The following is a 23,481-nucleotide window of genomic DNA, read 5'->3' on the forward strand; positions in this document are numbered from 1 at the left end:
GTGCCAGGAGACAGACAAAGAATGGCCTATCCACTCATATACACATATATATACATAAACGCCCATACACACACATACATATACATATCACATATACATACATATACACATGTACATATTCACACTTGCTTGCCTTCATTCACTGCTGGTGCTACCCCGCTTGCCAGGAAACAGCATCGCTACCCCCTGCTTCAGCTAGGTAGTGCCAGCAAATCAGACAAAATAGGCCACATTCATTCACACTCAGTCTCAAGCTGTCATGTATGCACTGAAACCACAGCTCCCTATCCACATCCAGGCCCCACAAAACTTTCCATGGTTTACCCCATAAGTTTCATATGGACTGGTTCAGTCCATTGACACCATGTCCACCCTGGTATACCACATCGTTCTAGTTCCAATTCACTGTATTCCTTGGACCCCTCTCACCCTCCTTTATGTTCAGGCCCCAACTGCTCAAAATCTTTTTCACTCCATCCTTCCATCTCCAATTTGGTCTCCTGCTTCTTTTTCCTTCCATCCCTGATTCATATCCTCTTTGTCATCTTTCCTCACTCATTCTCTCCATATGTCCAAACCATTTCAACACACACTCTTCTGCTCTCTCAACCACACTCTTTTTATTTCCACTCATCTCTCTCACTCTTTCATTACTTAGTCAATCAAACCATCTCACACCACATATTGTCCTAAAACATTTCATTTCCAAAACATCCATCCTCATCCGTACCACCCCATCTATAGCCCATGCCTCAAAACCAAATAATATTGTTGGAACTACTATTCCTTCAAACATACCCAGTTTTGCTCTCTGAGATAATGTTCTCTCCTTCCACACATTCTTCATGACTCCCAGAACCTTTGCCACCTCCCCCACCGTGTGACTTACTTCCACTTCCATGGTTCCATTTGCTGCTAAGTCCACTGCCAGATATCAAAAACACTTCACTTCCTCCAATTTTTCTCTATATAGATTTACATCCTAATCAACTTGTCCCTAAACCCTACTGAACCTAAGAACCTTGCTCTTATTCACACTTACTCTCATCTTTTTCCTTTCACACACTTTTCCAAACTCAGTCACCAACTTCTGCAGTTTCTCCCTTGAATCAGCCACCAGGGATATATCACTGGCAAACAACAACTGACTTAATTCCCAGACCCTCTCATCCCGAACAGAATGCATACATGTCCCTCTCTCCAAAATTTTTGCATTTACCTCCCTAACCACCCCATCCATAAACAAATTAAACAACCATGTGGACCTCGCACATCCAAGCTGGAGAGGTCCTTCACTGGGAACCAATCACTCTCCTCTCTTCCTACTAATACACATGCCTTACATACTTCTAGCAGCTTACCTTCCACCCCATATACTCTTAAGACCTTCAACAAAGCATCTCTATCAACCCTATCATATGCCTTCTCCCAATTCATAAATGCTACTTACAAATCAATCTGTTTTTCTAAGTATTTCTCACACATTTCAAAGCAAACACCTGATCCGAACATCCTTAACCACTTCTGAAACCACAATGCTCCTCCCCAGTCTGATGCTCTGTACATGCCTTCATCCCCTCAATCAATAAAATTCCATACAATTTTCCAGGAATACTCAACAAACTTATGTCTCTGTAGTTTGAACACTCACCTTTATCCACATTGCCTTTGTACAATGGCACTATGCACGCATTTCACCAATGCTCAGGTACATCACCATGATCCATACATACACTTAATATCCTTACCAACCAATCAACAACATAATCACATTTTTTTTTTCTTTTTGATGGCATAGGGGAATTCAAGGGCAATACTTAGTGTGTTATTAGGAGCAGTCCAGTCCCTAACCCTGTATTTACACTAACAACCACTGAACTGAAATTCATGACACAGATTCATGAGATCTCTCAGTCCCTATTTCATGAAATATCTTTACAACAGTGTATGCTAAACAAGTATGAAAACCAAAGAAAGTCTGGGTATAAGGAATCCCTCACCAGAATAACGAGTTTATGGGACAAGCCAGTTTTCAAGTCACAAGAGCTGGGATAATATCCTAAGTCATCAGATCTGGAATAGTCTACAGTATTTAGAGGGTGCTCATGGAAGAAGATAGCAACCTTTTGGTTATTTCACCTGTATCTAAAGACCATAAATGGCTACCTGGTGGAAGACATCTGTTGGGAATGGCATACTATATTACTATATCAGGGTAGTTGGATTTTCAATGTTTGGGTCAAGAAGCCTTAAACAGACAGAACTAAGTAGCAAAACTCTGGCACTGTCAAGCGTAAAGGAGATCTTAAGTTATTCAAACCAACAGATATGAACTGGATCTACTTTCTGTGCATGTGAAATAACCAACCATAAATCACTACAGAAGTATATTCATCCTCAGTTCAAAAGGTAGCGCTCAACTATGAAAATAATGATGAATATAAAATACCATGCTTACTGATTTAAGTAAAAGCCCCAGGTGGAAGCAGTGATATGGAAATGTCTTCCTTCCAGGTTTATAACATAAAGATACAGAAGGTCGCCGTGTAGTTTCCGAGGGCCTGGAGGGGGATTCCAACCACTCACTGTAAGGACCTGTAATGTACTTTGTTATTTCATGAACTGGTCAATACAATTATGGTAGGTACTTGGTAACTTCTGGATATGATGTTACCTTTTGGCATATAAAATGTCACAAAACATACTATAAAGACAATGAAAAATCACATTTCACTCTCTAAGTAGCTACTTCAGACTCAAGTACATTTCTCATCTTTTGGTGAGGGTTGTAGATCCTTAACACATAAAGTAATACATGTTCTTGCAGAACATACATAAAGACAAGATAATTTCTGTCATATTTTCACATTATGATATTTTTGTACTGCTGTCTACTTTGTATGTTGTTACCTACACTAGATGAAAAAGAGGCAGAAGAGCACTAATGGAGCCACCAATCATATGCTAGTACTACATGGCAAAAGCTACTAATCCACCATGACCTGATCAGTTTAGATGAAAAAATGCCACAGAAATATGAGATTTCTATAAAGTAGATACAAACTTCTGTATAAGCACACTAATTATACTATGCAGTACCTTATAATACCCCAAGAGGTTTCATGAAACTTTAATGTTCAGCATCATACAACTTTGGTGTTAAATATTCTTCAGCAAAGTTATAGCAACTGAGTCAATCTATTTCTTCATATTGCTTACAATTCAATCAAAAAATAAGAGATGTGTCTAATTACCCAAGGATTAGGTTCTAAGAGAGAGTGCTAGCGTTACCCAGGAACTTTTTCCAGAGGCATCTGCAGCCCAAGGTTATGCTACTGCTAGTAGCAGGGAAATGTGGACTCCTTTGTGGTGAAAAATTCTTTGACAAGACCATACTCCCAAGAATACAGCTTCATCAAAGGTGATTTTTTTCACTGGCAGTGTAACTTCGAGCATGCAGAATCCAGAGGTGTAACCATACAATACATAACAACAGAAAAGTTGATCTTGCTTTAAAAAAAGAGCAACGAAGTAGAAAGTACTTGCAAATAGGAGAAGATAGTGGTTCACAAGTGAATCTGTGCATCATAGCTAAAGATGCAAAAAACAAAATTTAATGAGGATATACAATAATTATCTGCTGTGCTAATGAAATAATCACCATGCCAGAAGGGCTCTCTTAATGGGTCATTCTGATTACTTTTTAATTTTGCAAACTAGGTTGACTCCTTTAAGTAAGGCTAAACTCTCCTCTCCCACCATCTCCAAAGAAAAATTGGTTCAATTGCATCTGACCCCAAAGTGTTCCCTTGGCATCCTCACTTAAAGTCTCCTTTACCACAATCATTCACTCACTCCATCCATTTATCTCTAATACAGTCTATCTCTTCTAACACCATTAACTTATCATTTTATAGCTTTTTGACCAGCCTATCACCTACCACATATTCAGTCTGATGATATTATCCTAAAAGACTTCACCCATTTGCATTTTTGGTAATGTCTTCATACCACATATTCTTCTTATGCTTTCCATTCTTTACTTCTTCTAATTATCACTATCCTATGAAAGTTATCCATCTTTACAGTTCTTATTTCTTAACTACTGTGATCTACATAAACAGGATTTCAAATCCATACATGAGAAATGGGAAAAGAACATCACAATTTTCTTGCAATCTACATACACATACACAGACATATACATACATGAACATGTACATATTCATACTTGCTTGCCTTCATCCATTCTCAGCACCACCATGCCCTACAGGAAACAGCCCACATGTCAGTGAGGTAGCATCAAGATAACAGAGAAAAAAAGGCTACATTCATTCACACTCAGTCTCTAACTGTCATGTGCAATGCACTGAAACCACAGCTCTCTATCCATATCCTGGCCTCATTGGCCTTTCCATGATTTACACTAGACGTTTCACATGCCCTGACTCAGTCCATTGACAGCACATCAACCCCAGTATACCACATTCTTCCGCCTCCAATTTAGTCTCCGGCTTCTTGTTCCCTCCACCTATGACACATATATCCTCTTTCGTCAACCTTTCCTCACTCAATCTCTGCAGATTGGAGGCTCCAGTCACGGACAAAAGTCCACATCAAGACTGGCCTTAATTGAAATACAAAGAGAATAAAAAAGAAGAAAAAGAAAAGGCAAGGGAAAGTATTTATTCATTTATTCCTCATACTTAATCGCTGTTTCATGTCATAGAGGTGGCACTAGGAAACAGACGAAGAATGGACCATCCACTCATATATACATATATATACATAAATGCCTATACATGCACATATACATACATATACATATCAACATATCTACTTTTTTTTTTTTTTAATACTATTCGCCATTTCCCACGATAGCGAGGTAGCGTTAAGAACAGAGGACTGGGCCTTTGAGGGAATATTCTCACCTGGCCCCCTTCTCTGTTCCTTCTTTTGGAAAATTAAAAAAAAAAACGAGAGGGGAGGATTTCCAGCCCCCCACTCCCTTCCCTTTTAGTTGCCTTCTACAACACGCAGGGAATACATGGGAAGTATTCTTTCTCCCCTATCCCCAGGGATATATCTACATATACACAGACATAAACATATGCACACATGTACATATTCATACTTGCTTGCCTTCATCCATTCCTGGTGATACCCTGCCACACAGGTCAAAGGAATTGGGAAAGACATGAGAAGGTGGAGATTTCCAATGCTTTGATGTATAGGGAAAGAATCAAGTATCAAAATGGCCCAAACTTGAGTTACTGATGGCCACACAGTAATCATGTGATGCAGCAGCTTGCCAAGTATTGCATGGTCTAGCTAGTGCTGGGGGCAAACAAACAGCCACGTTTTGGCAGCAAAAACCAAAGTAATACCTACAGAAGAGGGAAAGTGAACCAACATTGCAATGTAGGGCAAGAGGGACAAGTTTGGAAGTTAGCCTAAGACAATTTATAAGTTGGACCACTTTCAACTCGACTCAACAAAGGAAAAGTGAGGATGCAGAGAGAACCACCCCAAATGTGAGAGCAGTACTCCATACAAGGACAAATCAATCCCTTGTATAAATGAAGCAACAGTTCAGAAGACAAGAAGTTTCGACATCTAAACAGGACACTCAGTTCTTAAAGGCAGACTTAACTATTCCTGTAATGTGGGGTTTCCAAGAAAGAGTGGATATTCCAGTAATACCACATATGTTTACTGAGTCAAGAGGTGAAATTACAAAACTGTCAAAGGAGAAGCGATGGTTGTGAGCTTTCAATAAAGAGATGAGTAGAAATTGGGTCTTGGAGGCATTAAACTTAACAAGATTTTGTCTCCCCCAATGACATATCCTGTCCAAGTCTGAGTTTATTGAGGAAGCTGTGTCAAGATCAGATGCAGATCAAGTGAGAGAAGAGGGGAGCATAATTGAAGGATGTGGATGAAAGCAGTGTTGAATCGTCAGCGTACGAGTCAATGGATTGTTTTTGGAGGAGAGGAAACAGTTGAAAAAAAAAAAAAAAGAGGAAAAGTGGAGAGGACAGGACAGAACTCTGAGGGAGAAAAGGTAAAAGGGGGAGGCTGATCCACCAACAACCACAGAGATAGATCAGCTAGAAAGGAAGCTAGATATGAAGGAGCAAAGTGAGGGAGGGAAGCCAAAAGAGGGGAGCTTAGAGACCTCGATACCACACCCTGTCAAAAGCCTTAGAAATGTCAAGGTAACTACACACGACTTCCCAAAATCTTTCAGGGATGATGACCATACATAAGTTAGATAGGAAAGAATATCACTAGTGGATCTTGCCTACAGAAGCTATACTGCTGATTAGGGAGAAGACTGATTTTTGTGGAGTTTAAGGATTTTTTTTCTTTAGCCAAGACACCATGGGCAGCTGAGGCATTAATCAAGACCATCCCATTAATGTTATATTTGTTTATGGATGGGGTGGTTAGGGAGGTACATGCATGAGTTTTGGAGTGAGGGGCGAGTATGCAGTCTGTTCTGGATGAGAGGGCTTGGGAAGTGAGTCAGTTGTTTGCTGATGACAGAGCACTGGTGGCTGATTCGAGTGAGAAACTGCAGAGGTTGGTGACTGAGTTTGGAAGGGTGTGTGAAGGGAGAGAGTTGAGAGTCAATGTGAATAAGAGCAAGGTTATTAGGTTCAGAAGGGTTGAGGGACAAGTTAGTTTGCATGTAAGTTTGAATGGAGAAAAATTGGAGGAAGTGAAGTGTTTTAGTTATCTGGATGTGGACTTAGCAGCAAATGGAACCATGGAAGTGGAAGTGAATCATGGGGTAGGGGAGGGGAGCAAAGGTTCTGTAAGCAATGAAGAATGTGTGGAAAGAGAGGAAGAGCAAGAATGGGTATGTTTGAATGAATGTAGTTCCAACAATATGATATGGCTGCAAGGTATGAGCTATGGATAGAGTTGTACAGAGGAGGGTGGATGTGTTGAAAATGTAATGTCTGAGGACAATATGTGGAGCAAGGTGGTTTGACCAAGTAAGTAATGAAAGGGTATGAGAGAAGTGTGGTAATGAAAGAATGTGATTAAGAAAGCAGAAGGGGGTGTGTTGAAATGGTTTGGATATATGAAGAGAATGAGTGAAGAAAGGTCGACAAAGAGGATGTATGTGTCAGAGAAGGAGGGAGCAAGAGAAGACACCAAATTGGAGGTGGAAGGATGGAGAGATAAAGATTTTGAGGGATCAGGACCTGAACATGCAGGAGGGTGAAAGGCATGCAAGGAAAAGAATGAATTAAAATGATGTGGTATACTGGGGTCGACGTGTGGTCAATGGACTGAATCAGGGCATGTGAAACGTCTGGGGTAAACCATACAAAGGTCTGTGGGGCTTGGATGTAAATAGGGAGCTATGGTTTTAAAGCATTACACATGACAGCTAGAGAATGAGTTTGAACAAATGTGGCCTTTTCGTCTGTTTTCCTGATGCTACCTTGCTGACACGGGGTGGCAATGTTGTTTCCTGTGGGGCAAGGTGGCGTTGAGAATGAATGAAGGCAAACAAGGATGAGTATGTACATGTGTAAATATGCATATGTCTGTGAATGTGTATGCATATGTATGTATATGTGTATATGTGTGTTTATGTATATACATGTATATATGGGTGGATGGGTAGTGCTTCATCTGTTTCCTTGCACAACCTCACTGAAGCAGGAAACGGCAATCAAGTATAATAAAATCAATAAAATATATATACATACCCTGGGGATAGGGGAAAAAGAATACTTCCCATGCATTCCTCACGTGTCATAAAAGGCAACTAAAGGATATGGGAGCAGGGGGGCTCGAAACCCTCCCCTCCTTGTATTTTAACTTTCTAAAAGGGGAAACAGAAGAAGGAGTCACGTTGGGAGTGCTCATCCTCCTCAAAGGCTCAGAGTAGGGTGCCTAAACATGTGTGGATGTAACCAAGATGAGAAAAAAGGAGAGATAGGTAGTATGTTTGATGAAAGGAACCTGAATGCTTTGGCTCTGAAAGAAACGAAGCTCAATGGTAAAAAGGAAGAGTGGTTTGGGAATGTCTTGGGAGTAAAGTCAGGGGTTAGTGGGGGGACAAGAGCAAGGGAAGGAGTAGCACTACTCCTGAAACGAGAGTGGTGGGAGTATGTGATAGTGTTAGAAAGTAAACTCTAGATTGATATGGGTAAAACTGAAAGTGGATGGAGAGAGATGAGTGATTATTGGTGGATATGCACCTGGGAATGAGAAGAAAGATCATGAGAGGCAAGTGTTTTGGGAGCAGCTGAGTGAGTGTGTTAGTAGTTTTGATGCACGAGACCGGGTTATAGTGATGGGTGATTTGAATGCAAAGGTGAGTAATGTGGCAGTTGAGGGAATAATTGGTGTACATTGGGTGTTCAGTGTTGTAAATGGAAATGGTGAAGAGCTTGTAGATTTATGTGCTGAAAAAGGACTGGTGATTGAGAATACCTGGTTTAAAAAGAGATATATACAAAAGTATGCGTATGTAAGTAGGAGAGATGGCCAGAGAGCATGATAAAATTGTGTTAATTGATAGGCGCGCAAAAGAGAGACTTCTGGATGCTAATGTGCTGAAAGATGCAACTGGAGGGATGTATGATCATTATCTTGTGGAGGCAAAGGTGAAGATTTGCAGAGGTTTTCAGAAAAGAAGAGATAATGTTGGGGTGAAGAGGGTGCTGAGAGTAAGTGAGCTTGGGAAGGAGACTTGTGTGAGGAAGTACCAGGAGAGACTGAGTACAGAATGGAAAAAGGTGAGAACAAAGGATGTAAGGGGAGTGGGGTAGGAATGGGATGTATTTAGGGAAGCAGTGATGGCTTGTGCAAAAGATGCTTGTGGCATGAGAAGAGTGGGAGGTGGGCAGATTAGAAAGGATAGTGAGTGGTGGGATGAAGAAGTAAGATTATTAATGAAAGAGAAGAGAGAGGCATTTGGACGATTTTTGCATGGGAAATAATGCAAATGAGTGGGAGATGTATAAAAGAAAGAGGCAGGAGGTCAAGAGAAAGGTGCAAGAGGTGAAAAAGAGGGCAAATGAGAGTTGGGGTGAGAGAGTATCATCAAATTTTAGGGAGAATAAAAAGATTTTTGGAAGGAAGTAAATAAAGTGCATAAGACAAGGGAACAAATGGGAACATCAGTGAATGGGGCTAATGGGGAGGTGACAACAAGTAGTGGTGATGTTAGAAAATGTGAGAAGCTGGAGTGAGTATTTTGTAGGTTTGTTGAATGTGTTTGATGATAGAGTGGCAGATATATGGTGTTTTGGTCGAGGTGGTGTGCAAAGTGAGAGGGTTAGGGAGAATGACTTGGTAAACAGAGAAGAGGTAGTAAAAGCTTTGAGGAAGATGAAAGCCGGCAAGGCAGCGGGTTTGGATGGTATTGCAGTGGAATTTATTAAAAAAGGGGGTGACTGTATTGTTGACTGTTTGGTAAGGTTATTCAATGTATGTATGACTCATGGTGAGGTGCCTGAGGATTGGCGGAATGCTTGCGTAGTGCCATTGTACAAAGGCAAAGGGGATAAGAGTGAGTACTCAAATTACAGAGGTATAAGTTTGTTGAGTATTCATAGTAAATAATATGGGAGGGTATTGATTGAGAGGGTGAAGGCATGTACAGAGCATCAGATTGGGGAAGAGCAGTGTGGTTTCAGAAGTAGTGGAGGATGTGTGGATCAGGTGTTTGCTTTGAAGAATGTATGTGAGAAATACTTAGAAAAGCAAATGGATCTGTATGTAGCATTTATGGATCTGGAGAAGGCATATGATAGAGTTGATAGAGTTGCTCTGTGAAAGGTATTAAGAGTATATGGTGTGGGAGGCAAGTTGCTAGAAGCAGTGAAAAGTTTTTATCGAGGATGTAAGGCATGTGTATGAGTAGGAACAGAGGAAAGTGATTGGTTCTCACTTAATGTTGGTTTGCGGCAGGGGTGCGCGATGTCTCCGTGCTTGTTTGATTTGTTTATGGATGGGGTTGTTAGGGAGGTGAATGCAAGAGTCTTGGAAAAAGGGCAAGTATGCAACCCTCACATCCATAGCAGACTGCATACTTGCCCCTCTCTCCAAAACTCTTGCATTCACCTCCCTAACAACTCCATCCATAAACAAATCAAACAACCATGGAGACATCACGCACCCCTGCCGCAAACCTACATTCACTGAGAACCAATCACTTTCCTCTGTTCCTACTCGTACACATGCCTTACATCCTCGATAAAAACTTTTCACTGCTTCTAGCAACTTGCCTCCCACACCATATACTCTTAATACCTTCCACAGAGCAACTCTATCAACTCTATCATATGCCTTCTCCAGATCCATAAATGCTACATACAAATCCATCTGTTTTTCTAAGTATTTCTCACATACATTCTTCAAAGCAAACGCCTGATCCATACATCCTCTACCACTTGTGAAACCACACTGCTCTTCCCCAATCTGATGCTCTGTACATGTCTTCACCCTCTCAATCAATACCCTCCCAAAAAATTTTTTGAAATACTCAACAAACTTATACCCCTGTAATTTGAGCACTCACCTTTATCCCCTTTGCCTGTGTACAATGGCACTATGCATGCATTCCACCAATCCTCAGGCACTTCACAATGAGTCATACATACACTGAATAACCTCACCAACCAGTAACAACACAGTCACCCCATTTTTTAATAAATTCCACTGCAATACCATCCAAACACGCCGCCTTGCCAGCTTTCATCTTCTGCAAAGCTTTCACTACCTCTTCTCATTTTACCAAATCATTCTCCCTGACCCTCTCACTTCGCACACCACCTCGACCAAAACACCCTATATCTGCCACTCTATCATCTAACACATTCAACAAACCTTCAAAATTCTCACGCCATCTCCTTCTCACATCATCACTACTAGTTATTACCTCCCCATTAGCCCCCTTACCGATGTTCCCATTTGTTCTCTTGTCTTACGTACTTTATTTACATCCTTCCAAAACATCTTTTTATTCTCCCCAAAATTTAATGATACTCTCACCCCAACTCACATTTGCCCTCTTTTTCACCTCTTGCACCTGCAAAACTCATCCAAATGCCTCTCTCTTCTCTTTCACTAATAATCTTACTTCTTCATCCCACCACTCACTACCCTTTCTAATCTGGCCACCCACTCTTCTCATGCCACAAGCATCTTTTGCACAAGCCATCACTGCTTCCCTAAATACATCCCATTCCTCCCCCACTCCCCTTATTGTCCTTTGCTCTTGCCTTTTTCTATTCTGCACTCAGTCTCTCCTTGTGCTTCCTCATGCAAGTCTCCTTCCCAAGCTCACTCACTCTGACCACTCTCTTCACCCCAACATTTTCTCGTCTTTTCTGAAAACCTCTACAAATCTTCACCTTCGCCTCTGCAAGATAATGATCGGACCTCCCTCCAGTTGCACCTATCAGCACATTAACATCCAAAAGTCTCTCTTTTATTTATATCCTTAAACATGTTAGGTGACACAGTCAGCAAATAATATAGTGAGCTAGATCTGTTATAAAGATTACACCATCCAAAATATTTTTCATAGTATTTACCTTGATACACTGTGGAGTTTTCTGTTCCTTGGCAAATGGCTGCAGAGGAATAAGAGGCCGTTCCTTGCAGTTTGGTAGGATGTACTTTGGAGGAGTACAGTCAACTGATTCAATTGGAACCTTTTTCTTTTCTGAAAAATAGGAGAAAAACCTTGATAATTCATAAGAAATATACCTGCTTCAGCAAATAATTTTGAAAAAAAAATTCTAGTCAGTTTTACTTTCAACTCCTTTCAAGAACGCTGCTGCTAAAATCATGTTACCACCATGGAAACCAAGCTATAACTCCACAAAAGCAAGTAAATCTTTGTGTTGCCTTCATAGCATGGCAGTTAGTCTGCAGTCATCATGAGGGCATTATAGGTCCACTTATCATCATCATGAGACACATTCTAACCTTTCATTTAACCACACTCACAAACTTAAAAACTTTACACTAAACAAAGGAAACTACGGGTACATCAACAGTTTTCTGGCACTCTTGGTTCCAAAGCCTTACCGGATTAACCATTTTGTCGGACCAACCATGGTCACGTAATAATAATTTATCAACACACCTCTAACCCACTAATTACACATCTCCCATGTGTCTAAAGTATACCATGGACTGCTAGAAATTTAAATTAAACAAATATTAAATGTTTGAGCACCCTAAGATGGTAAGTCTGTTCTTAGATTGATTGAATCCTGTCGGGTATTCTTTGTCTTCTGTAGTTAGTGTTTTCCTGGGTGTGCATTGTCAGAATAATGCAGTTTCGTGTGCATTATACACCCGCTCAGGACTGAGGTGCTCGTCAGCCATGAGTTTCACAAATTCATCCACATACTTGGCACCTCCTTTGTGGTTTGCAGACCGCTTTTTATCGCACACTTTATTCATGGAAATTCCATGATGCTTCTTGAATCTTTGAAGCCATCCTTCACTATAGTCACACTCATGCTGTAATTTAAGTTCTTTATGGAACAAATGATTTGATTTATGGAAAATGATTTGGTAAACAGAGAAGAGGTAGTAAAAGCTTTGCGGAAGATGAAAGCCGACAAGGCAGCAGGTTTGGATGGTATTGCAGGGGAATTTATTAAAAAAGGGGGTGACTGTATTGTTGACTGGTTGGTAAGGTTATTCAATGTATGTATTATTCATGGTGAGGTGCCTGAGGATTGGCGGAATGCTTGCATAGCGCCATTGTACAAAGGCAAAGGGGATAAGAGTGAGTGCTCAAATTACAGAGGTATAAGTTTGTTGAGTATTCCTGGTAATTTATATGGGAGGGTATTGATTGAGAGGGTGAAGGCATGTACAGAGCATCAGATTGGGGAAGAGCAGTGTGGTTTCAGAAGTGGTAGAGGATGTGTGGATCAGGTGTTTGCTTTGAAGAATTTTTTTTTTTTCTTATTGGCTTTGTCACTGTCTCCTGTGTTTGCGAGGTAGCGCAAGGAAACAGACGAAAGAAATGGCCCAACCCACCCCTATACACATGTATATACATACGTCCACACACGCAAATATACATACCTACACAGCTTTCCATGGTTTACCCCAGACGCTTCACATGCCCTGATTCAATCCACTGACAGCACGTCAACCCCTGGTATACCACATCGATCCAATTCACTCTATTCCTTGCCCTCCTTTCACCCTCCTGCATGTTCAGGCCCCGATCACACAAAATCTTTTTCACTCCATCTTTCCACCTCCAATTTGGTCTCCCACTTCTCCTCGTTCCCTCCACCTCTGACACAAATATCCTCTTGGTCAATCTTTCCTCACTTATTCTCTCCATGTGCCCAAACCATTTCAAAACACCCTCTTCTGCTCTCTCAACCACGCTCTTTTTATTTCCATACATCTCTCTTACCCTTACGTTACTTACTCGATCACACCATCTCACACCACACATTGTCCTCAAACATCTCATTTCCAGCACATCCACCCTCCTGTGCACAACTCTATCCATAGCCCATGCCTCGCAACCATACAACATTGTTGGAACCACTATTCCTTCAAACATACCCATTTTTGCTTTCCGAGATAATGTTCTCGACTTCCACACATTCTTCAAGGCTCCCAGAATTTTCGCCCCCTCCCCCACCCTATGATCCACTTCCGCTTCCATGGTTCCATCCGCTGCCAGATCCACTCCCAGATATCTAAAACACTTTACTTCCTCCAGTTTTTCTCCATTCAAACTTACCTCCCAATTGACTTGACCCTCAAACCTACTGTACCTAATAACCTTGCTCTTATTCACATTTACTCTTAACTTTCTTCTTTCACACACTTTACCAAACTCAGTCACCAGCTTCAGCAGTTTCTCACATGAATCAGCCACCAGCGCTGTATCATCAGCGAACAACAACTGACTCACTTCCCAAGCTCTCTCATCCCCAACAGACTTCATACTTGCCCCTCTTTCCAAAACTCTTGCATTCACCTCCCTAACAACCCCATCCATAAACAAATTAAACAACCATGGAGACATCACACACCCCTGCCGCAAACCTACATTCACTGAGAACCAATCACTTTCCTCTCTTCCTACACGTACACATGCCTTACATCCTCGATAAAAACTTTTCACTGCTTCTAACAACTTGCCTCCCACACCATATATTCTTAATACCTTCCACAGAGCATCTCTATCAACTCTATCATATGCCTTCTCCAGATCCATAAATGCTACATACAAATCCATTTGCTTTTCTAAGTATTTCTCACATACATTCTTCAAAGCAAACACCTGATCCACACATCCTCTACCACTTCTGAAACCACACTGCTCTTCCCCAATCTGATGCTCTGTACATGCCTTCACCCTCTCAATCAATACCCTCCCATATAATTTCCCAGGAATACTCAACAAACTTATACCTCTGTAATTTGAGCACTCACTCTTATCCCCTTTGCCTTTGTACAATGGCACTATGCACGCATTCCGCCAATCCTCAGGCACCTCACCATGAGTCATACATACATTAAATAACCTTACCAACCAGTCAACAATACAGTCACCCCCTTTTTTGATAAATTCCACTGCAATACCATCCAAACCTGCTGCCTTGCCGGCTTTCATCTTCCGCAAAGCTTTCACTACCTCTTCTCTGTTTACCAAATCATTTTCCCTAACCCTCTCACTTTGCACACCACCTCGACCAAAACACCCTATATCTGCCACTCTATCATCAAACACATTCAACAAACCTACAAAATACTCACTCCATCTCCTTCTCACATCACCACTACTTGTTATCACCTCCCCATTTGCGCCCTTCACTGAAGTTCCCATTTGCTCCCTTGTCTTACGCACTTTATTTACCTCCTTCCAGAACATCTTTTTATTCTTCTTAAAATTTAATGATACTCTCTCACCCCAACTCTCATTTGCCCTCTTTTTCACCTCTTGCACCTTTCTCTTGACCTCCTGTCTCTTTCTTTTATACATCTCCCACTCAATTGCATTTTTTCCCTGCAAAAATCGTCCAAATGCCTCTCTCTTCTCTTTCACTAATAATCTTACTTCTTCATCCCACCACTCACTACCCTTTCTAATCAACCCACCTCCCACTCTTCTCATGCCACAAGCATCTTTTGCGCAAGCCATCACTGATTCCCTAAATACATCCCATTCCTCCCCAACTCCCATTACTTCCATTGTTCTCACCTTTTTCCATTCTGTACTCAGTCTCTCCTGGTACTTCCTCACACAAGTCTCCTTCCCAAGCTCACTTACTCTCAGCACCCTCTTCACCCCAACATTAACTCTTCTTTTCTGAAAACCCATACAAATCTTCACCTTAGCCTCCACAAGATAATGATCAGACATCCCTCCAGTTGCACCTCTCAGCACATTAACATCCAAAAGTCTCTCTTTCGCACGCCTGTCAATTAACACGTAATCCAATAACGCTCTCTGGCCATCTCTCCTACTTACATACATATACTTATGTATATCTCGCTTTTTAAACCAGGTATTCCCAATTACCAGTCCTTTTTCAGCACATAAATCTACAAGCTCTTCACCATTTCCATTTACAACACTGAACACCCCATGTATACCAGTTATTCCCTCAACTGCCACATTACTCACCTTTGCATTCAAATCACCCATCACTATAACCCGGTCTCGTGCATCAAAACCACTAACACACTCATTCAGCTGCTCCCAAAACACTTGCCTCTCATGATCTTTCTTCTCATGCCCAGGTGCATATGCACCAATAATCACCCATCTCTCTCCATCAACTTTCAGTTTTACCCATATTAATCGAGAATTTACTTTCTTACATTCTATCACATACTCCCACAACTCCTGTTTCAGGAGTACTGCTACTCCTTCCTTGCTCTTGTCCTCTCACTAACCCATGACTTTTCTCCCAAGACATTCCCAAACCACTCTTCCCCTTTACCCTTGAGTTTCATTTCACTCAAGAGCCAAAACATCCAAGTTCCTTTCCTCAAACATACTACCTATCTCTCCTTTTTTCACATCTTGGTTACATCCACACACATTTAGACACCCCAGTCTGAGCCTTCGAGGAGGATGAGCACTCCCCGCGTGACTCCTTCTTCTGTTTCCCATTTTAGAAAGTTAAAAAATATACAAGGAGGGGAGGATTTCTGGCCCCCCGCTCCCGTCCCCTCTAGTCGCCTTCTACGACACGCGAGGAATGCATGGGAAGTATTCTTTCACCCCTATCCCCAGGGATAATATATTTATATATATATATATATATATATATATATATATATATATATATATATATATATATATATATATATACATATATATATATATATATATATACATATATATATATATATATATATATATATATATATATATATATATATATATATATACATATATTATCCCTGGGGATAGGGGAGAAAGAATACTTCCCACGCATTCCCTGCGTGTCGTAGAAGGCAACTAAAAGGGGAGGGAGCGGGGGGCTGGAAATCTTCCCCTCTCGTTTTTTTTTTTTAATTTTCCAAAACAAGGAACAGAGAAGGGGCCAGGTGAGGATATTCCCTCCAAGGCCCAGTCCTCTGTTCTTAACGCTACCTCGCTAACGCGGGAAATGGCGAATAGTTTGAATGAAAGAAAGATATACATATATATATACATACACATACATATGCACATATACATACACACACACATATACATATATATACATATGAAAAATGTAAGAGATAATTTAGAAAACTGAAACTTCTAGCTTGAAATGAAATGAAAAAATGAATGTCACATAATGGTTCAACCTCTGGCTATGGAAAAGGGAAATGTATAATTTATTTACACAAACGTCAATGGTAGTTCTCATCAATTTAACCACAGTATCAATAAGCTTCAATGTCTAAGCTACATTTTTTCCAATTTCACTATTTTCTTGTCAAAGCACCATGTATGAAAACTATCACTCCAGTAACACAACTATAAACATTTACTTCCCCTTTAAAAAAGTTCTGGGGAAGTCTGTCTCGATACACTGCGGGACACTCATTGAAGGCTTTGAAGAATGTATGTGAGAAATACTAAGAAAAGCAAATGGATTTGTATGTAGCATTTATGGATCTGGAGAAGGCATATGATAGAGTTGATAGAGATGCTCTGTGGAAGGTATTAAGAATATATGGTGTGGGAGGCAAGTTGTTAGAAGCAGTGAAAAGTTTTTATCGAGGATGTAAGGTATGTGTACGTGTAGGAAGAGAGGAAAGTGACTGGTTCTCAGTGAATGTAGGTTTGCAGCAGGGGTGTGTGATGTCTCCATGGTTGCTTAATTTGTTTATGGATGGGGTTATTAGGGAGGTGAATGCAAGAGTTTTGGAAAGAGGGGCAAGTATGAAGTCTGTTGTGGATGAGAGAGCCTGGGAAGTGAGTCAGTTGTTGTTCGCTCATGATACAGCGCTGGTGGCTGATTCATGTGAGAAACTGCAGAAGCTGATGACTGAGTTTGGTAAAGTAAGTGAAAGAAGAAAGTTAAGAGTAAATGTGAATAAGAGTAAGGTTATTAGGTACAGTAAGGTTGAGGGTCAAGTCAATTGGGAGGTAAGTTTGAATGGAGAAAAACTGGAGGAAGTGAAGTGTTTTAGATATCTGGGAGTGGATCTGGCAGCGGATGGAACCATGGAAGCGGAAGTGAATCATAGGGTGGGGGAGGGGGCGAAAATTCTGGGAGCCTTGAAAAATGTTTGGAAGTCGAGAACATTATCTCGGAAAGCAAAAATGGGTATATTTGAAGGAATAGTGTTTCCAACAATGTTGTATGGCTGCGAGGTGTGGGCTATAGATAGAGGTGTGTGGAGGAGGGTGGATGTGCTGGAAATGAGATGTCAGAGGACAATATGTGGTGTGAGGTGGTTTGATCGAGTAAGTAATGTAAGGGTAAGAGAGATGTGTGGAAATAAAAAGAGTGTGGTTGAGAGACCAGAAGAGGGTGTTTTGAAATGGTTTGGTCACATGGAGAGAATGAGTGAGGAAAGACTGACCAAGAGGATATATGTGTCAGAGGTGGAGGGAACGAGGAGAAGTGGGAGACCAAACTGGAGGTGGAAAGATGGAGTGGAAACGATTTTGAGTGATCGGGGCCTGAACATGCAGGAGGGTGAAAGGTGGGCAAGGAATAGAGTGAATTGGATCGATGTGGTATACCGGGGTCAACGTGCTGTCAATGGATTGAATCAGGGCATGTGAAGCGTCTGGGGTAAACCATTGAAAGTTCTGTGGGGCCTGGATGTGGAAAGGGAGCTGTGGTTTCGGGCATTATTGCATGACAGCTAGAGACTGAGTGTGAACGAATGGGGCCTTTGTTGTCTTTTCCGAGTGCTACCTCGCACACATGAGGGGGGAGGGGGATGTTATTCCATGTGTGGCGAGGTGGTGATGGGAATGAATAAGGGCAGACAGTGTGAATTGGGTACATGTGTATATATGTATGTGTCTGTGTGTGTATATATATGTGTACATTGAGATGTATGGGTATGTATATTTGCGTGTGTGGACGTGTATGTATATACATGTGTATGGGGGTGGGTTGGGCCATTTCTTTCGTCTGTTTCCTTGCGCTACCTTGTAAACGCAGGAGACACCGACAAAGCAAAATAATAATAATAATAATGAAATAAGAAAATAAAAAATGTGGAGATACACAAAATCATTAGCTATAGACTGATTTAGGAGAGTACTAATAATTTTATAGAATAGCTGAAGAAGAGCCATTAAAGCATTATAGACAGCAGTTATGTTGTTTGCACAGATTAGTAAGCATTACAGCAACATTTCATCAGTCATCACCGTCTTCTGTCCACCGATCATCCATGTCATTGAGGTCCTACTTTAGCATGTAATCAACCTAAAATTTCATTTAAATCTAAAAAGGTATGAAGTTGTTTTCAGCTTCTAAAGAAAAAAATGACATCACACCCATAACTCTGGATTTGGCCTAAGTTATGCCACCTATAAAAAGGGTAACCTTGAACACAGCCTGCATCTTAACTTGAAGAAAATTACACTTATGACCATGGACCATTACACTGCTGTTTCCCAACATCTAAGCAAGTGAATGGCACAAGATCCATATCTCTACTCTAGATTTTCCTTAACTTATGCCACTTATAAAAAGGTTTAACTTGTGACGTAGATTTACGTGTGATAGAAGGATACTTACAGTCACTGAGCAGGAGACTTTCACAGCCAGTGAGGCTCTGGTTGCAATAAGCCCTTTAATCACAATGCATACAATTCCTATAGCCTAGTTAGACAAGTTTCTGACTTGCTTCAAGTGGTTAGTGAGTCAGCTAAGTTATTTACCCACTTACACCAAAACCTTCTAGTGCCACTTGTGTCAAGGAGACCTCATTTACTATATGTTGGTCCAAAAGATCATGGTGGGGCTACACAAAATTACCCTCAAGCAAATCTTCCAAGACCAAAAGAAGTATAGCCATTTCGACTGGCTTATGCAGAAATGTTTGACATTCGAGCTTGCCAAAAGAGCATAAGCAAGCCAGTTGCAAGGAAGACGACAGAGAGGCAACAAAGGAGGTTGTAGCAATCAAGATAAACCACCAGCATGGAAGTTAACAGCTAAACCAGTCACAGGGGAGTGCAAGTGAGGCAATTGTGGGTGATTCCACTTGGAAGGGCAGTCATACTACCCAGTGAGGAATGAGGAGCACAACATCTGGGATAGCAAGAATCACTTCAACAGGTGCTGCCACCAACAGAATCTCTGTGGAGACTGAAAAAAAAAAATTCTTTTTCTACACTGAAGGCTCCTGTCATGGACTCAAGTCAAAATCAAGGCCTGGCCTTAAACTGAAATATAGCAAGGTTAATGAAAGGGAAAAAGAGACAAGGAAAAGTATTTGCAAATTTTTGAGGAAGTGGAAAACTTAAAATGTGCCAGTCACAAACGTGAGAGTACAGTGGTCCAGAGCTTAGAGGCATAGGGAGAGAAATAGTCATCAAAATGGCACACCCATAGGTTGCCAATAGCAACACAGTCATCATGCAATGCAGCAGCCAGCTCTTAGGAGTAAAAACCAAAGTAAAACTTATAAAGGAGTTAAAGTGAACCAACACTGCATCATATGGCAAGCAGTTCAAGTTCTGAAATTACCCTGCGAGACTTTATAAGTCGGAATTCTTTCAACTCAGCTCTGTCAAGAAGGAATGCACAGCTGGAACCACCCCAGACGTAAGAGCTTGAAAACTGCTCCTCATTTGGAGGCTGGTTGCAGCTCCTGGCAAGAAAGTTCCAAGTCTGAAGGTCAAGGTCACCTATGGATCCACCAACAGGTTGCAGGCACTGCTAGCAGTTCCAAACACAAACAGTGAGACCTGTGTGGCATTTTCCTGCGCAAGTGAAACTGCTGGAGCTGGCTGGCCTACTATCCCAAACAGCAGACCTAGAGCTATGACTCACCCCCTAATGAATGTCCTGGGCAAGTGACATATTCCATCAACTACACTGACATGCCTACAACTAAAAATGTACATTCTGTGACAAGGAATGAAGATATGTTGCTGTCACTAGAGGCATGTGAGAAACTTGGTCTAGTACATCAGGAGTTCCTGCTACTTCTACCACACCTTGAAAGATGCATGATAAGTTGTTGGTCTCCTTAGCCAGTGTTGGCCAAACTTTTTTGCCTATTGTACACCTTGTTACCTTCTACCATTAAGCACTACCATTACTGATTAAACTCAATATCTGGAAGGACAATGCAAATCATATTAAGAGTTTACATAAGTTGAGTGCTGGATAATAAATTACTATTCAGTAAACTAAAGGAAAAAGACTAACGAAATATATAAAAGTGCTTGAAAATTACTTACAACTCAATGAGAAATAAGGGGTTGATGTTCACTGATGATTTTTGTCATTCTGGGCAGTAAAGAGGCTACTGCAGTGGTCAGGCTTTGTTCCAGGTTCACATTTAGTTTGTTTCTCTGTTTTGAGCCTGATAATGCTCACAGCAGAGAAAGATGCATTCAATAGTAATTAGACCCAAAGGACGGAAGGTTTTCCAAAGCCTTCTTTCCTAGGTCAGGGTGCTCCTTCACACAGCTCCAAAACTGTATGAGGGTTGAGCTTTCAATTATCAGTTTGAGGTCACAGTCTAAACACATTTCTAACTGCTTCCTGAAGGCAAACGGGAAACTTTTTCATATAATTTTCAGATAGGAGGAATGGATTTCTAACCCAATCCACTGTACATTTCCCTCATATATATCAGGAAAGTAAGATTTAAAAGCACAGATAAAGTTGGTCAAATGTTTCACAATAACTGATTTCAGTTTCTCTCTCATCAGTGTTACTTGAAAAATAAGCATCTGACAGAAGAAAATGCATAAAATCTCCCCCTGAGCATATCTCCATAAATCTATTTTCTTTTGAAAACCACCAACTTTATCATATACGTTAAGAATGTTTATATCATTGCGCTGCAGAAACAAATTTAACTCTTTCAGTTTGCTAAATATGTCTACAAAATATGCCAGTTGTGCAAATCAAGTAGTGTTTTCAAAAAATTTGGCAAAAGGAGATCCATGTTCTGATAAAAAGGAGCCTAACTCATCTTGCAACTTGAACAACCTGGTGAGTACCCTCCCTGGCAACAGCCAGCGTACCTCTGTGTGCAGTAACAGCTCTGTGTGCTAAGACCCTATGCTTCTACACAGTCTGTGAAACAAGTGAGCATTAAGTGGCACTGACTTTATAAAGTTGATTACTTTGATGCTATCATTCAATATCCCATGCAACTCTGAACTCATTTTTTTGTATGCTAATGATTCTCTGCAAATGATGCAATGAGTCCACTCCACATCAAGATCTTCCTTCTTAATTCATGCAATGAGCCCCTTCACTTCCCAGGTCATGGATGCAGCAGTTAATGCAAGATTTCTGACTGAGCCCTTGTTTACAAAAGAACTGATTAATGACACTGAAAATGGCTTCCCCAGTTGAGTGTTTTTCTAAGTTTTTGCAAAAAAGTACACATTCCTTTATATCATCTCCATCAATGTATCTCGCAGATGAAACAAGTTGAGCCTATCCACTGATGTCAATCAACTCATCAAGTTCAAGTGAAAAAGACTGGCCTGTTTTCAGCTCATTCACAACTTGATCAATAATATCTGTAGTCATTTCATTTACCCTTGGAGAAACAGCTTAGTGTGAAAAGGAACAGCCTTTGGTTGCTCAGCCGCATTTTTATCTAGCATTTTTTCAGCCATCACAACTGCATCTGGCAATATCAGTTCTTTAGCTACATTAAATGGCTTTTTAGCTTTAAAAACTAATAAAGATAGAGCTAAAGATGCTTCCAGAGATTTGCTTGATGTTGTGGAGTCTTTCTTAATTGTTGTCTGGGAACATTTAAAATCAGAATCTTTTTTTAAGAACTCCATTGGTTTGCTAAAATGACACTGATGTTTTGTGTTAAGGTGATGTTGGTGAGCTGGTTTCATACTACTGTTGGCCAACCTCTCCCCACAAAGTTGCACAAAGCCTCCAGAGGATCAGAATTCACAGCAGTAAATCCAAAAACAAGAGAATCTTCCCTGTATTGCCGATATTTAGGTAGGTTTGTTTTCCTTTTCTCCACTTGCAGTGCTGCTGTAGCTGCTACAGCTATCACCTTTTTAACCCTCAATCCACATTTCTTGCTGTTAAAGAAATAACTGTGTCTGTAAGCTTACATGTGAATTTGAAAAAGAGAAGCTCACACTTTCACTCCAAAGATGAAACTGAGCAAAAGTGACTTGACGAGGAGTTCAGCACTGTTCCTGTTTGCTTCCTGTCCTGTTTCCTCTCCCTCCCCCTACTCCCATCTCCCCTCAATTTCTTTCTCGTCCATTTTAATTCTTACTCTGTTCTCTTGTTGTTCACTTAAGTTGGAAACTGCTTAAGGGTTGTGGTTATTCAATTATTCTATGTTCTTAAACAATCACCCATGCATGCATACACATGCTAGGTAAAGTTACTAATCCAAGAAGCCATACGACCTACATGTGATACAGTTTGAAAAAACAAGAACTAATTATCTTCTCAACCCCCCCCCTCAAAGGGTACACATATCCCAGTTTCAACAAAACTGTCCTAAGCACTAGCCAAGCCTAATGCTCCACCCATGCAAGCCACAGAGGATATTGTCCCACTGTTAAAGGCCTGGTTACTGCATCATTTCTCTCCCTCAACATGGACTGCCAATCCTCATCACATTCATCTCATACCAGGATCAATGCCTTATGCCTGTCACATGCCTAGCACACTCAGGGGATGAGGTAAGAAAGCAACTTGACAAAGAGGTGAGAACGGGAATCATCTGGCCTACGCCAAATGGGGAAACTACTGATTGGTGCTCAAGAATAATTGGGGTGCCCACTAAAAGTAAGAAACT

The 23,481-nt window shown here is 40.9% G+C and overlaps 1 protein-coding gene across 1 annotated transcript in view; it reads right to left on the bottom strand.

The window, feature by feature from the left end:
* The window catches only part of clu (clustered mitochondria protein homolog), a 132,606-nt gene that overhangs the window by 20,518 nt on the left and 88,607 nt on the right, over window positions 1-23,481 (bottom strand). Inside the window, exons 5-6 of the mRNA XM_071672221.1 lie at window positions 11,571-11,701; window positions 2,459-2,595 (exon numbers count right to left, since the gene is read on the bottom strand). Of these exons, the coding sequence (XP_071528322.1) occupies window positions 2,459-2,595; window positions 11,571-11,701 (268 nt within the window). The remainder of the gene's footprint in view (window positions 1-2,458; window positions 2,596-11,570; window positions 11,702-23,481) is intronic.

This window comes from Panulirus ornatus, chromosome 17 (assembly GCF_036320965.1).
Source record: "Panulirus ornatus isolate Po-2019 chromosome 17, ASM3632096v1, whole genome shotgun sequence".
Classification (NCBI taxonomy): domain Eukaryota; kingdom Metazoa; phylum Arthropoda; class Malacostraca; order Decapoda; family Palinuridae; genus Panulirus; species Panulirus ornatus.